Raw genomic sequence first — 15,700 nt, forward strand, 5'->3', positions numbered from 1 at the left:
AAAAAGGAACTTTTTTTTAACAACGGCAATTTTAATCACATCATTTTTAAAACTTTTTACCGTAGAAAATGAAGATATTACATTATCTGATAGAAAAAGTCTTCCAAGGCAGGAACATTATACAACCTTCCACCGTTTTCGACTGCAGAAACAAATGCAATATGTTATTTCACTTCACTGCCGCTTAATGTACAGGAACAATAAACATACACCAATGGAAACATTTGAGGCATTAAATAACCGCGATACTGTTTTATTAGTTAATTTTTGAATTTTCAGTGGAAAATACCAAAATAATAGAATGATTACGTAAATGCACTAATTAAGTGCATAGAAAAATGGCATCGTCGGTTGTGCATAGGCATAATATTGACTAAACAATGCTTTGCATGATTTTTATTCAGTACAGCGCTTATAAATCGTTTGAATAGTAAGTCGTAGTTTGAGTAAGGAAATTTAGTGATGCAAAAAAACATCACCTTTCGTCTGGATTTATGCTTACGTTTATCGGATAGAAATTTATCTGTCGCCGCACCACTCCTGTTCTTGTATAACTGTTCACAACAGGTATATTGGCTATTATTTGCTCCACCTGCGGTAAAGCGACAATTCGCTATAGCGAGTGTTTATTGGTGCACCGTGGGGTGTCGTTATATCGAGGTTGCACTGTATTTGAAAATGGTGTAATTGCCGAAACCGGTAATAAAATAGAAACTGTGAATTTTGTGGAAGTAACAAAGTGTTTTTCATTATTAATACTGTTCGCATTAACGAGTCTACTGTGAGCATTTCAGATCGGACTGAACTCAGTAAAAGCCATGGTTTTGGATTATTTAAAAATAAAGGCACGTTAGCTCCTTTCAAAGTAACTTCGATCTGGATCAGACAAGTAAGCGAACTGGATGAGAATGTCATGGAGAAGAAGTGCAGGAAAGAAGTGCTGTAGTCAGAGGACAGTATGAGAGAGAGAGAGAGAGAGCAAACCGAGTACTCAGAGAGGTAACTTGGCAGGTGCGTAATGATTGCATGAGATACAGGCACAGACTATTTCTTTATTGTGGGAAGCAGCTTCCCTATGTCCTGTAACGTGCTGCTAGTAATTTGAAATATAGCACCTGATGATGATGCTCCAGGATTGAAATTCGGATTTTGCAAGGTAACTTGGAAGGTGAGCTAACAAGTTGCTGATTAGACCATGTCCTTAGCGGCAACAGCGGGACTAAAATTTACGTAACGGCACACATTTGAACCAAAAATTTGCACCATCATGCTTGAGGGGTTAACAGAAGTAGGTGTTTAGTGACAGAATGAGAGGCAGGCTCAGACACTTTGTTTATCACAGGAAGCAGCTTACTTATGCCCTGTGAAGAGCTACTGCACTGGCGAATCTCGTCATACAGCTGCCACTGAGGGTTCTCCGAATTGTCCACACCCTCCTCGTCCTCTTCGTCGTCATCGTCGTCGTCATCTCCGTCTTCCTCCTCCTCCTCCTCTTCTTCTTCCTCCTCCTCTTCCTCCTCATCGTCAGACTCATCTTCCTCGTACTGCAAGGCGGCTGTGATGGCAGAAAGGGACTGACTACCCCTCAAACGCTTGTTCCTAATTTAAACAAGCAAGAGTCACAATTACAAGAGGAATCTTCATTCCACAGGGTGTTAGACATAACTAGGGACATGCAAAAGTCGCAAATGCGATAACGCGAATTTTAACGCGAATTCCGGGATTTTCCCGCGAAATACGCGATTTCCGGGGTTTTCCCGCGAATACGCGAATTTCGTGTTAATTGCGATTTTCTCCAATTCATGGGCGTTTTTCACTAACTCAGACGCGATTTTCACCATTATTTTCTTCTGCTCATGCTCCTCCCACGAAATTATTTTTCGAGACGTACATTTAACCCGTAATTTTTTCACTGCATTGGCCGCTTTCCGACGCGACGAATTTCCATGGGCCGCCGTTCACGGCACAGCGCCGTGAGATGTCTCGTTTGAAAGTGGCCTGAATTTCACGGAACCGTGCCGTGAACGGCGGCCGGCGAAAAGTCGTCGCGTTTGAAAGTAGCCTCAAGGTAGCACGATGTGTATTTCACGGCATAAACCGCGCACCGCCGGGCCGGATTGAGCCTTGACTTGCTGACCGTCAACAACGCCGTGCCGTCAACTGCGCGATTCGACTCGCTTGAAGACATGCATTGAGACCAATGGTTATTTGAAAGCACAGTGCCGTGCCGTTGACGACGGCCGGAGCAAAGCAAAAGTCTGAAAGCGGCAAAAAGTGGCTGTGCGCCGTCTATTCCGTGAAATACACACGGAGCTACATTGTGGCAGCTTTGTGCCAAAACGACTTATCGCCGGCCGCCGTTCCCTGCACAGCGCCGTAAAATTCAGGCCACTTTCCGACAAGACGACTCTCTGGAATTTACGGCGCTGTGGCGGGAACGGCGGCCCGCGGAAATTAGTCGCGTCTGTGAGCGGCCAATGCCGTGAAAAAATTACGGCTTAAATTTACGCATCGAAAAACAATTTCATGCAGAGCAGAAGGAAAAAACGATGAAATTCGCGTCTGAGTTGTTGAAAATCGCCCATGAATTGGAGAAAATTCATGGTTTCCACAAAGACACACCCTCGAGGAAATAAGGCGACTTGTTTGTCCGGAGGATGTCTAAACCGAATTCACGATGTCTACAAAGTAGCAAAAATGCCATGGAATCTGATGGTTGACTTAATAAAATTACTGGAGGGTTCAAACTATCCAAATACTCACATTCTATAAAGAGTTAACCCTTTCGCTACTGATGACGAAAATATGCGGCAGGACGTTTCTTGACCCGGGAGACGAAAGGCGAAAATTTTCGTCTGAGATTTTCCTACGCAGGCCTAATGCCGAAAATACGTTTCCTTGCTCTCCTCCTTTTATGACATTCGTGGGTTCGCAAAGTCTTAGTTTCGGGACCCAACACAGGCCAACACCATGGACTGGCAAAATCTGTAACTTCCGAAATCCGGAAGCATGAACCTAGACCCTCGTCTCTTATTACCCCTCTTTGTGGCAAGGGACCGCAGTCATACAATTGTTCATTCAGTTAGTTTGCGAAATAAATATATGGTTCTTTCTCAAAAAATATAAACGAAGAATTGAATTCTTTGTCTTTTGGCAGCGTTTACAAATTTTTAAACGAAATTCTACCATAAATATTAACTTATATCTCGATTTCAGTATAAAATCAACATGGAAATTGTTAAGGCATTAAATTCGTTAATGCTGACGGTAGAGCTTCATTCAAAATTTTAAAATTCTCAGAATAAATCGAGGAATTCAATTGAAAGTCTGCAATTTACGTGCAAGCAACAATCATCCATATAGCTATCCACATAAACAAAGCATGAGTTGACAGCGAACCAATGCTGCTGGTAGGGTTGTAAACCACGAAAGGAGGGAGACCAACTACCCTCAGAGTCCAAGATAATGCAAAATGCCCACTAGGAAGGATCAGAAAAGGTTGGTGTTGAGAGTGCTTGATTATCTGCAAGACCTTTCTTAACAGACGTCCAACATAAATGCTCCATACAGAGGGGACCGAAGAGTCTCATGGAGTGCAGTCCCGCATTCATGTTAAGGAGAGTACTCCACCATTTAGAAAGAGTTAAGGAAGTTAAAAATGAGCCTCGAGAAAATTCATAAAGAGTACTTTTTTATAGATAAAACCACTTATTACATCTGCAAAACATGAAAACCTCTAAAGCAGCTGCTGTAAAGTCAATACCTATGCAGATGGCTGAAAAAGCGTCAACCAAACTTAGTTCTCGTATGGTAGAAGACCTAAGCAGAAAAATAGGTATTTGAAAAGATCTCAGTTTTTGATCCCCAAGAAGTTCCGTCTACAGACATGAACCCTGACTTAAAAACAAAAAAATCTTGGCCTGGAATCAATGGAGACAGAGAAGTTGATGTTGGGGTTGGGAGAATTACAGAAACTACTACAAAAGCAAAATTCCCGCGGTTCAGTGGATGTAATTAAAGCAATCCTGGAGCTCAAATGTCTGAGACATCGTTTGCATCTAAGTGCCTTTAAGCAATTTGGATCCCTTCTGCAAACATGGACTGAGAAAGATTTCTTTCCTGCTATAGCACTGTGATAACAGATAAGAGAACAAATGTAAAAGATGACAACTTGATCACAATAGCAATACATATTTCATTTGAAATTACAGACATTTAAAAGTAATTTCTCTCTATGTAAGCTAGATATATGTATACGCGAAGGATAAATATGTAAAATAGGTTAATTAAGTCAATACTCCATGTACATTATTGCTTTAATTATTCCCGATCAATAATATCCTAAATTTAGGGCAATGGGTGGGCCACTGGAAGGATGGCTCTCAATCAACATAAATTACTTTGCCGTTAAAATAACACCGATTTCAGGGCAAAATAACATCGCTTTTGTAGAAAAATAACACCACTTTTGGCTATAAAATAACCCCACCTTTTGCATGTCCCTAGACATAACTCAATGCATTACTAATAAGTAACTATTAATAGCAAAACGAGTGATACCAAGTAATGAGTGTCACCTTAACTGCCTTGAAAAGGACTGGGACAGAAATATTGAACGAATGAAATGGTAAAAGTGCTCAATTTGTGAAATTCAATTTATTACATCAGTAACTTTTACAATGCACTATTTTGACTGCTATTTAATCCAATAACCTTACTGCTTGTAATTTGAACTAAAGCACCTGATGATGCTGCTCCACCATTGAAATCCAGATAGTGCAAGTTTTTTCTCAGACCATATTGGATAGTAAAAGTTGGTGTAACATGAAACATTAAATTCAATAACAATCACTTCACCATAGACTTACTGCCAAAAGATACTGATCACCCATCAGGTTTTTGTTTCCAATTCCCAAAAGCAAGATTCACAACTAACAAGAGGAATCTTCATTTTACAGTAGGCCAATGACCCACCAAAGATTTGTTACGTTTGACCCCAACGCAGAGCTAAATTAGTAAAAATGAGTGATACGATCACACCATCACTATGAAAAGATCTTTCAAGGAGAGACTGCTGTTCATTATACATACATCCATATGCACATCTGCCATTCCATCCCAAACTCACCTAATTCGTTCACTGCTTTTCCCAGGAGTAAATTTTCCATGCTCAATTTCGATCTTCTTGCTCGTAATGATTTTCCTCAACGATTTGGCATCCTTGTAGATTTGTGAGCCTGGCTCATTGAACGTGCACGCATTCCTGGTCATTAGAAGTAGATCTTTTTCCAGCTCATTCAACGAGGGATACTTGTTTTCTTGGATTTTTGTGGCTATCATCTTGAGATCGATCGGGTGCTCTATCACCTCAAAATACTCTGGATACCTCTGCAGAAGGAATAATTATTACATGATTAGTTGGAGATACTCATCACTCAGCCGTTTGTTTCAATTTCAGCAAAACACACATTATAACACAACAAGATATTTTTTACTACGGAAGGCATACATCAATACCATAATTCATCAAGATCTGAGTGCCACCCTTCTAGAAGGTGAGACGCCATCAAAGATAGGGTGAGTGATCCAAGCACTGTCAGACAGACAGCTTTTAACAGTGTGCCATATATAGAGTGCTTCAATTTTAGTCAAAGTGAAAGTAGTGAAAAAGTTAACACTGTAATCAATACTGTGACAGACGTGATCTTTGACGCTGCCCTTATCTTATCAGTACGGTGGAAGTGGTTCAAATGAAAAAATGAAAGCTCCAATTTCTTTTGATTCCCATCTCTAGATTAAAAAAATTACCTTCTTAGATGGAAGAAGTTGAAATACTGTATGCAGAGGTCGTCCATCCTGGTCAGTAGCCATCATTACAGCAGTGAACAGTTCCTCTACCAAATTAACCTCATCATCTGGATTGTTTGATGAACCTTCTGAAGTTTCGTCATCAGCATCCATTCGTCCTTTACCTTCCACAGCAGCGGCCGCTTTGCGAGCCTGCACCAAATTTTAAGCCATCACAGTACACCATAGATATTTAAGACAATATTCTTAATGCAGAAAAAATAATTACTTTACAAATAAACTATGGAAAGAGCAAAGCAATACGGTTAATTTGGATTTTGGAATTTCGACTTAGTCACAAAACTAGCAATACGAAATACAACAATGATAATAAATGTAAATCTTACTTTGAAACACCCACAAGTGGTCTCCTTGCAAATTACCACATATCCACTTTTTTCATCCCCGAAATGAAGTTTCAGACAAAAAAAAAATCACACCACATTCTATAAATTTCAAAGCATAGGGTGATCATGAGGTGAAAAATTACATCTTAAGAAGAAATACAAGCAATGCAAGATGATGAGACAATAAGAAAAGCATGGCGGACTAATCAAATCAGGAGACAGGATATGGATAGGAAGGCAGGTAGGTGAGAGAGCAGGATGAATGGCGAGAATCAAGAAAAATATTGAAATGACATTACAAAATACAAACATTAGATTATCACACGACATAAATTCAGGATGGCTGGTGAAAGGATGAAAAAAACTTGCAGAATTTAATGACTTATGCTAAAAAATAAACTGCAGGTGGAAAAACAGCTTTTCGCACGCTCACACAAAGTGCCAAGACAGTTCGGTCTTGGACATCTTGGCACGGGCCACCAACGCTTGGGACGTCTTACAAGGGGAGACCACGAAACTTGCTCCGCATTTTTCAATACCGTATTTTTTATGGCCTTTGGAATAGTGAACACCCCTGAACATCCATAGTAGTGGTTCCGTTGAATGGGCCTTAGCTTGGCTGTAATTAATTAATTTTCATGCGGCACTTTTCACAATCCGCATATACTTCCATAATGTCGCACCCCTCAGCAGGCGGGTCAGTTAGGGTAGTGGATGCGTTCACAGCTACCACCCAGGGGGCCAGGGTTCGGGGCTTCGTAATGGCTGTATATTTTATTGTCTTCATTGTGATCATACGGCGACAACTTTTTCATTAAATTTAATATCGACAAGCATAGACACGAGACTATTTTTTTATCATCATAATGGCGTTTAGGTATTTAAGCAGTGTCATTTCAAACACGGAGATATGACGACTACACTAGCAAGGGTTGGTGTGCGCCAAAAGGTTAATTTTTTTATTGCTTATACTGATCAACTTCCACATTAGAAATGAAAACCACTCTTGCGAGAGCACATGCCATTAAAGGCTCGTAGCGATCAACAACATGCGTACAGACATAATTAATAAGAACACAAAACGATTATAAAATGCCATATTTCTTGAGCACTTGTAATTCACTTTACTCCAAAGGGAGTTTACTTACACAGTACCTATGTGCCAAAAGAACCATTCCGAAATATAATTTCCATTAATAAATAGGATGAAATAAAAGTTGAAGACCCTGGACCGGGCGTGGTGGCGTATAAAATACGTCAACCTTCAAAAACAAAGGATTTCAACATCTTACAGGTACAATAACTGAGAACGTACAAGTAAATGTACATGATTATATTCACCGGCTTGCCTATATGGTGAAAGACCTTAAAATTAATCATTTTACTGCTGTATCTCAGACCAAATTTTTTAGAAGAATTGAATATCGATAAGGTCATAATTTTACTTGACTTGGTGAGAATTTCTCTTTCATTGTGCAAGAAGCCGTTCAGGGATTTTTCTGGGACAACCGTTAGGCAACAGATCATCCACTTGTTATCTATCATAACGTTGATGAAAATGTGTCCTACATAACCTTTTGCATCATCAGTGACTGCTTGGATCACGATGCAGTAGCAGTATATCCCCTATGAATGAGCCATGGCAATGTATAAGAATGTATAAAATTTTGAAACAGGTTTATAAAATTTTTTCATAGGGGATGCCTTTATCAGATAAGTAATTACATTCATTAAGGAGATATTTTTTGGCATTACAAAATGTAAATGTTTTACTGACAGAACTGAAAGCCAGCATAAAAATTCAAAAATATAAAAAATATAAGCTTGCATTAATCAGGCTTTGATTTGTCAGCAGAATGGCATTTTTTGCCACAAGTCGTGGAAAAAGTGTATGTAATGAATTGGGGGAACAGTAAAATGTTTACAAGAGCCTGTTTACAACCCAGTGGACAAAACATTTTATCAGTGTGTGATTTGAGTGAGTTGATGAAAATGTTGAAGGCATATAAACATCATATTCCAGTGATGATGTAGAGATTTGGAAACCAAAATTGAACATGCTGTTTTAAAACTCTAAAACAATTATTGGACAAGACCTCGTCACTAAAATATTTCAATCAGTGAAAATGAGCAACAATTCAGTGGACTTTCTCTGCACAAGTTCAGAGTGTCGAAAAAAGTTAATTTACAAAATAGAAAAGCAAAATCATGTGCCAAGAACATTATTAAAAACCCTGGAACTTATGTCACCACGGTATATTAAAACAGACGGTACATTGGCTGTGTTACTCAAACAGTTGAGGATGCTTACCATCAGGCTTAGAGGTCACAGGTATATACTTATCCTTCAAATAGGTACATATTCAACCAGTTTTTGCCTAATTGCAAATATCTAGTAAATCCATATATTTGCTAAAATGTTTCCATTTTATACTATTTGGAAATTAAAAATATATTGCCTGCTAAATTTAAAGAATGATAGGGGTTTACAGGAACTTTGATACACAAATACAACTCCCCTTTTGGGGGAAGCCCTGAAACATAAGTGCTGTAGCCGGCCATTTTACAACCATCATTAAAATAAATCATAGAAGCACTATCCATCATGGGAGCAACTTCAGGTTTAATTTTCCTGAAAGAGGGAGTATAGTGCAAGTTATATTAAAAAACTCAGTCACCTAATTGGTGTCCCTTTTTTGTTATTAGAAGTTGAAAAAGTGGCATTTTTCAACAAAAAACATTTGCGGAATGATGATTTTCATAAGATTTATTAACAAATAAATCCAAAATTGCCCAAAACCTCACTCTATATTAAAGTTGGTGGTCTTTACCATGCTTACAGAGATTTTTTATGGCTTTCATGTGATATATGTGATTTTTACAAGTATTTGAAAATGTCACTTTTTTGTTGAAATTTGTCAAAAGTGCACTTTTGGAACATTTATAGAAAAAAAGTTTTCAAGTGAAAATAGTTTTGATAATATTGCTAACTATTGCAGCATGTTTATAGCCTTTAAAAGTTTTACAAGCCTCACTCGTTTGGTTTAGGTTTTACAGGGGCACAAATATGGTAGTTTTGAATAATTTGACCGATGCACAGAATTTTTGTGTGCGCCTCATTGACTTCAAACACTGATATCTTGGAAAATACTTGCAATGGGTCTTTAATATTTTGGATTTTTCTTAACTTAGGTTGAAACTAACAACAGGGAAAATATTATCAAAATCGGAGATGTTGGGCGTGGGACCCTGGTTGAGTTGACATGGAATGACCCACCTACATTCTGGGCTAGAATGGTCTCGCGTTTTCCTACAATGTACTTTGACTGTCTATATTGCGAGTTTTCAAACTTCGAGGTATTGTAGCTTATTTTTTTAGATCAGCATGAGGAACCCGTCACACATGGCCTATAAATTACGCTGTGCAACCGGCCGTATACCACCTGTGTACCTTTATATCTGTATCACCTGTAAATGTACAAGATTTAACTAATTTCTACAAATAAAGATTAATTTTAACAAAAATCGAGTGTTATCATATATGCACATAACATGTGCAAAGTATGCCATTCGCCCGGTTGTGTAAAAATAACAGTCGTGCCCGCTGGAGGGTTAAAAGCAACAATTACACCAAATGTGTCTTGTGCTTGCCGCTTCCCAAAATCTTCCGTAGCCCTTCCAATATAATAACAAGAGGCCACCAACAAATGTCATTTCTTTGAAAATAAGCCACTATTTTAGCCCACTGTTAATCTTTCGGTATGTTTTTGAGGAGATTAGAAAGTGGAGCCTTCACTTCTCCGCGTTGGAAATGACACCGCTTAAATACCTAAATGCCATTATGATGATAAAAAATAGTCTCATGTCTATGCTTGTCGATATTAAATTTAATGAAAAAGTTGTCGCCGTATGATCACAATGAAGACAACAAAATATACAGCCATCACGAAGCCCCGAACCCTGGCCCCCTGGGTGGTAGCCGTAAACGCATCCACTACCCCAACTGACCCGCCTGCTGAGGGGCCCGATATCATGGACCTATACGCGGCTTGTGAAAAGTACTGCATGAAAATTAATTAATTACAGCCAAGCTAAGGCCCATTCAACGGAACCACAACTAGTTCAGGGATGTGTTCACTATTCCGACGGCCATAAGAAATACGGCATTGAAAAAGGTGGAGCAAGTTTCGTGGTCTCCACTTGTTAGTATGAAATTGGGTGCTCAGAAATTATGTTTTCTTTTTGGTTTTTCTTTAATAAGGTCGTTCCTCCCAAGCATATTAAGTTGGGGATGAAAAAAATTTATGAGAAGAGGTTTCCAGTATTTTTTTTGAAGCGTTTCTATAACACAGTTAAGCTAATGCTAAGGTGAATGACGGCAAATTTACAGGACAATTTCCGTCCCGAAATCAGGACAGTGACGCGCCACTCAGAATTCTAAAGTGAAACAAAACAGAGGGATCTGGCAGTGTCTCAAGATCTCAATTCATCAATATTTGAAATCGATTGATTATAGATGCCTGTACTACTTTGATCCTCAATGACAGAATTCAGCTGATGCTACCTAAAAAAAGAAGGTTCCACACCACACAAAAATCTTAACCAATATCAATTTATCATTTCCACCATGTAAAAAAAGTGAGACACATTTGAATACATACTTCTGCATTTGATCACATACTTAAAAAATTCCTCTGCCCATTACTATTTCTTTTCCAAGTTAGACTAAAGATGCACAAGGGTCATTTACATATTACAATTGCTACATGTTGCAACAGATATTTTATAATAAATGACAAGCCAAACCCACAAATTACCACAGTATTTCACCAAAAAGAAAACGTAATTACTGCATGCCCACTTTCGTACAAAGACGTTTCGCACCGAGATTGCCAAGCCAAAATGTGCCATTCCACAGACAGTTGTCAGGTGGATGAAAGAAGCAATAAGTCTTCGAGAACATTCAAATAAAATGTAACACCAGTATGTACTTCAAATAAATAAAGCAGAACATATATCGACTAGGGGAGGAAAAAAGTATCCCAAGAAAGTTTGGGGAACCACTATCATTGAGTGATGAAATCAGATTCCTATACAAATGGCATGTTATGTATTCTTAAGACAAGTTCATGATGTAGGTTTTTCTACGATGTACTATCATCTCACTGTTTCTTTGGTAAAGGTTGGAGACAAAATACCAACATCTTAATTAGAGCATAAGCAATGGTTGCATTCCCTATTACATCTCAGGACTATTACTATAACTGTTTTTTCAAATACAAAAACGCATGGAAGCAGTTGGACTGTTAGGTAATCCCATTCCTTGAATGAAAGAGAAGATACTAGGTTTTAAAAACAAGGAGAGGGAAGTGGATGTGAGGAATTTTCACCATAAGGGTTGAATAAGATATTTTAAATGCACTGACTAAAGAGTAACTAATACACAACCATTCAGGCACCCTCTATGTACATCACAACCAGGAAAGGGAAGCTGAAACTACTCTTGGACAGTGAAAATTTCAAAAGAATAATGAAGATCGAACAAGTAGATCAGAATTTTTAAGAAGAGTAGGAAGTAATCTTTTGAAAAAAAAGAAAGACTGGAAAACTTTATCAGCCACATGATGAGATACAGATTAATGGTCTCAGAGAAAGGACTTGATTGAGATATGTACATAGAGAAAGTAAGGAAGAATGCAAAACAGAAAAATTATCATCTGCTGAATCACAGCAATCATCCCACTCCTGACTGTAGATTATGTTCACTTAAGGAGAAAATATCACTGTGATTTTCCCTCACCGTGAATTCTGGCTAAGAATAACATGCCATTAGAAAACGGAGATTTTCTCTTACTACAATAGTCATATCACAAACTTTACTGGGATACCTTCTCCCCCACCCCCATAAAAGTCAATTCAAAACATCAAAAGTCAAGAGAAAACACAGAAGGCATTGGAGAAACATAGCAGGGAAAGAAATACACAAGCTTAGGCTCACAAACACATAGAAGGGAACACGGCAGGCAATGCAACATCACAGGCAACTACGGACAGCACGCACAAGACACTTACTAATTTTCCCACCTTCAGGATTATCTTTCCTTTGTGCTCCCCTGACTCTTCCGACAACCGTCCATCCGAAGCATCCATCAGCCGACACTTGGTGGCCACAAACAAGTCCCACAGGTCACAGGCATCCTTGTACTCTTGAGATGATTTCTAAATGATGCAGATGATTGCACATGGAAAGGGATTTGCATGTTACAAGAAAGTATAACGATTGTTATCATAAGAATGATATTAAGTCCTTGCTTCACATGAACTGAATACGAAAACCTCAGATTAAACGAACAATAAATTTTAATGAGGCAAATGACTAGTATAAGATAGAGAACCTTACAAATGTTTAACACATACTTCTGACTGTGATAATGAGACAGAGTGCGCATAGAGATGGCTAAACACATAGTTACTACATAGTGTCAAAGCATTAGCAACCACCCTTGATGGGAAAAATTATTTATTCAGCCATCTGATGAATGAAATAATAGTATTTGGACCAAAGGACTCATATGTAAACAAGTGATGAATGAAACCATTATCTTTGCAAACCTTAGTTTACACATTTAAAAGGATTGAGATATACAGGACATATTGGTGTTTTCACACAAGCAATATGATAACTAATAAGAGGTTCTCATATATTTACCTAGCTTATTATAATCAAGTGAATGACAAACAGATCACAAACTCTTAAGATATTTCCACGACACTATTTCTGGCATTCCAATGAGCACAGATCCCAATGCGTATAATGGCTAATCGACAAAATTAATCTACAGAACACATTTCCTCACAAAAAAATGCATAGTTCTTTAAGGCCATAGAGGCTTTTCTGATGGTAGTACCTTTCAAATAAAGGCGGATGCTCTATCCGGAAAAAATAAGAGCTGAGCAGCCTGGGTTAGGAATGTAGATAAAACATTTCGAGTATGGTCAGTGATTTCAGAACAATAATAACTGAACAATTAAACAATCTCTATAACTTTGTGGAAGTTCATTCTAACAAATGAGTACACAGTTTTCTTTTCATTTGTTAATCACTAAAAACCACAAAACAAGCTATGGATAAGGTACTTCAACCACATTGCAAATTAAACTAACAAAGCCTAAGATAGAATCATTAGGCCACACTTAAGGGCTGAAATCTCAAATATTTCTCATTATGAAAAATTAAAAAATTAAAAATGAGATAAATTATTAGCAGAAATATTCAGAAAGTTTTCATATTTTAAAATACCAACTAAGTCCCAATCACATTCAAAAGTAATGTCCATCAAAACAATTACAAAATCATTGAAAAGCGAAGCATCAGCAACATAGCTAGCTATTAAATCTATTAAATGCAAAAAAAAAACTTTTAAAGGCAGCACTTTGTCATGACAGTTTACGTCAAGCATTCAAGGCAAAGAGGAAATAAGGCACATGAACATTCCAACAAATAACAGTTGTACCTCTTGATCCCTCCCCACTACGATGGCAGCAAATTTACTTTAAGAAATATTTAGTGACAAATCAATAGTCACACATTTAAGAAGACGAAATAAGCTGATGAAACACAACAACAACATAAAAACTGTCAGCATGCAAAACTACAATAGAAAGCGAAATTTAAACGTAACAGCGAAATTTCAAAGTGGAAACATCAATCACATCCACGAAAAACCAGCAAATTACTTCATAATTAAGTAATCTCTAGAGTAAAAAAATCAGCACAGCACAACCTCAGTTCTGAGGAATCTCCTTCTCAGAGGAAACGTTCACAAATAAAACCAATCACAAAATACTAAAACATATTAATAAAAATGAGCTAATGAGCAAAAGTATTTGTTTATCACTGACCAGCAAGCGTTAAATATAGTCCCAACAGCAGAATCTAATTATCCCAAAAAATCCTCTAACGTGATAAACTCAGATTAGGGAAATGACAAAACAAAAGGCGTTATCAAATAAACAGGCACCGTACGATGCGTCAAGAAGTAATGACACAGAAAATGACCCACAAATTTGCCAGAAAACTATGGTATCAGCAGAAAAATGGCACTTAAAAAAATCAAATTACCTTGTAAAATGCTTTAGCATTGTTCACCATCAATTCTATATCAGCCGATAGCTGCTCCACATCCTCATATTCATCAGTTTTCAATTTCTGCTGAACTTTTAATAGATCTATAGGATTTGTTACAACCTGTAGAAGAAACATTAAGTACATTAAACAACTGAATCTTGCAAAGCTTTAAGATGCAAAAGAAGAAAAAGAATTACCTCATAATAACCAGGTTCTTGCCTTCTCTTCGGAACCCTAATGAATGCATCACAAACCAACGAGCCATCTTCCTTTTTAAAGTTTCTTATGGTATCGTACAGCTGATGGCATAGTTCTGACTGTGAATTAGAAAACTAAAATGGTACAGGAATACATGCATATTACAAAATTGTAAAAATTATAACCCATCAAAAACTCAGTCTGCATACTAACTGGATCAAGCCTTTTCCTTTTCTTCGTAGGCTCTGGGTGTGGATCGGCGTCTATCGAGTCTTCTTCCTGTCCTCGACTGGCAACAGATGATGTCCTTCGTCTCTTACTCATTTTGGTATACCAAAGATCTTCAACAGTGTTCTGTAGATTGACTTTGAGAAAATAATCAATATTCCGAATTTGAAGCATGGATGATAGTGAAAAGTCATTTATGCCTCACTCATTGCAATGGACAGTTACAAACATTCGTCATCATATTAAGTTGGTTGCAGGGTTAATTTCACTCACTACAGCTCCCTATAACTACCAAGTCCCCTACTCACTCTTCAAACTAGATACTCTAGTCTAAACTCACAAACTTCTGGAAATCACACAATATACTAACTATATAGTTTCACCGACAACTTGACATGGAGCAGGGTTAGTAAGAAACAAATAAACCATACACAAAACTTAAAAGTAGGTCCTATACTAACCGTAAAAAGAAAAATATCCTTATTCCAAATGAAGTGTGACTAATCTCCTCACAATTTCCTCTCGGAGGAAAGATATGTACAGTGTAAATAACAGTAAAACTCAGCGTACAACCGTGGCGTCCATATTTGAACGCGATGTAGCACGCTTGGAGGCCATGATTTTGTTAGCTTGTTTTTTTACTCACCAGAGGGTCTCTTATCTGTCAAGTACGTGCTGCCAACGGAGAATGCTAAAACTAGCACTCACCTCTCGTGAAAAAGCGCGGGAAATTCCGACTCAATACAATATCTTAGTGTTATTGTTACTGATACTTGCATTAGTAATTATTACTATTCAAGTAAGGCTAGATATTTTTTCCATTCTTTTATAAGCGTTTTCAAGTGAATGGATTGAATTTATCGCGAACAGAACAATTATAACCTATCTTAGAATCTTCATGATCTTATGTAGATATCCCAAGGAGGAGTTCAAGTCGAAACACCACTGAAAG

General features: G+C 37.8%; 1 protein-coding gene across 13 annotated transcripts in view; it reads right to left on the minus strand.

Moving 5' to 3' along the window:
* LOC124167310 (protein polybromo-1) overlaps positions 1–15,360 on the minus strand; it is a 116,357-nt gene extending 100,997 nt beyond the window's left edge. For 8 of the 13 annotated variants that reach the window (XM_046545264.1, XM_046545266.1, XM_046545271.1 and 5 more), the window contains exons 1-8: positions 15,210–15,360; positions 14,734–14,874; positions 14,520–14,654; positions 14,317–14,442; positions 12,267–12,413; positions 5,809–6,000; positions 5,129–5,388; positions 1,355–1,599 (exon numbers count right to left, since the gene is read on the minus strand). In XM_046545264.1, the coding sequence (XP_046401220.1) occupies positions 1,355–1,599; positions 5,129–5,388; positions 5,809–6,000; positions 12,267–12,413; positions 14,317–14,442; positions 14,520–14,654; positions 14,734–14,844 (1,216 nt within the window). In that variant the 5' untranslated portion in view covers positions 14,845–14,874; positions 15,210–15,360. Of the gene's footprint in view, positions 1–1,354; positions 1,600–5,128; positions 5,389–5,808; positions 6,001–12,266; positions 12,414–14,316; positions 14,443–14,519; positions 14,655–14,733; positions 14,886–15,209 lie in introns of all 13 variants that reach the window. The other 5 variants (XM_046545274.1, XM_046545267.1, XM_046545265.1 and 2 more) reach the window with 4 other exon arrangements.
* Between the last annotated feature and the right edge of the window lie 340 nt (positions 15,361–15,700).

Source organism: Ischnura elegans, chromosome 10 (genome assembly GCF_921293095.1).
Source record: "Ischnura elegans chromosome 10, ioIscEleg1.1, whole genome shotgun sequence".
In the NCBI taxonomy this organism is placed as follows: Eukaryota; Metazoa; Arthropoda; class Insecta; order Odonata; family Coenagrionidae; genus Ischnura; species Ischnura elegans.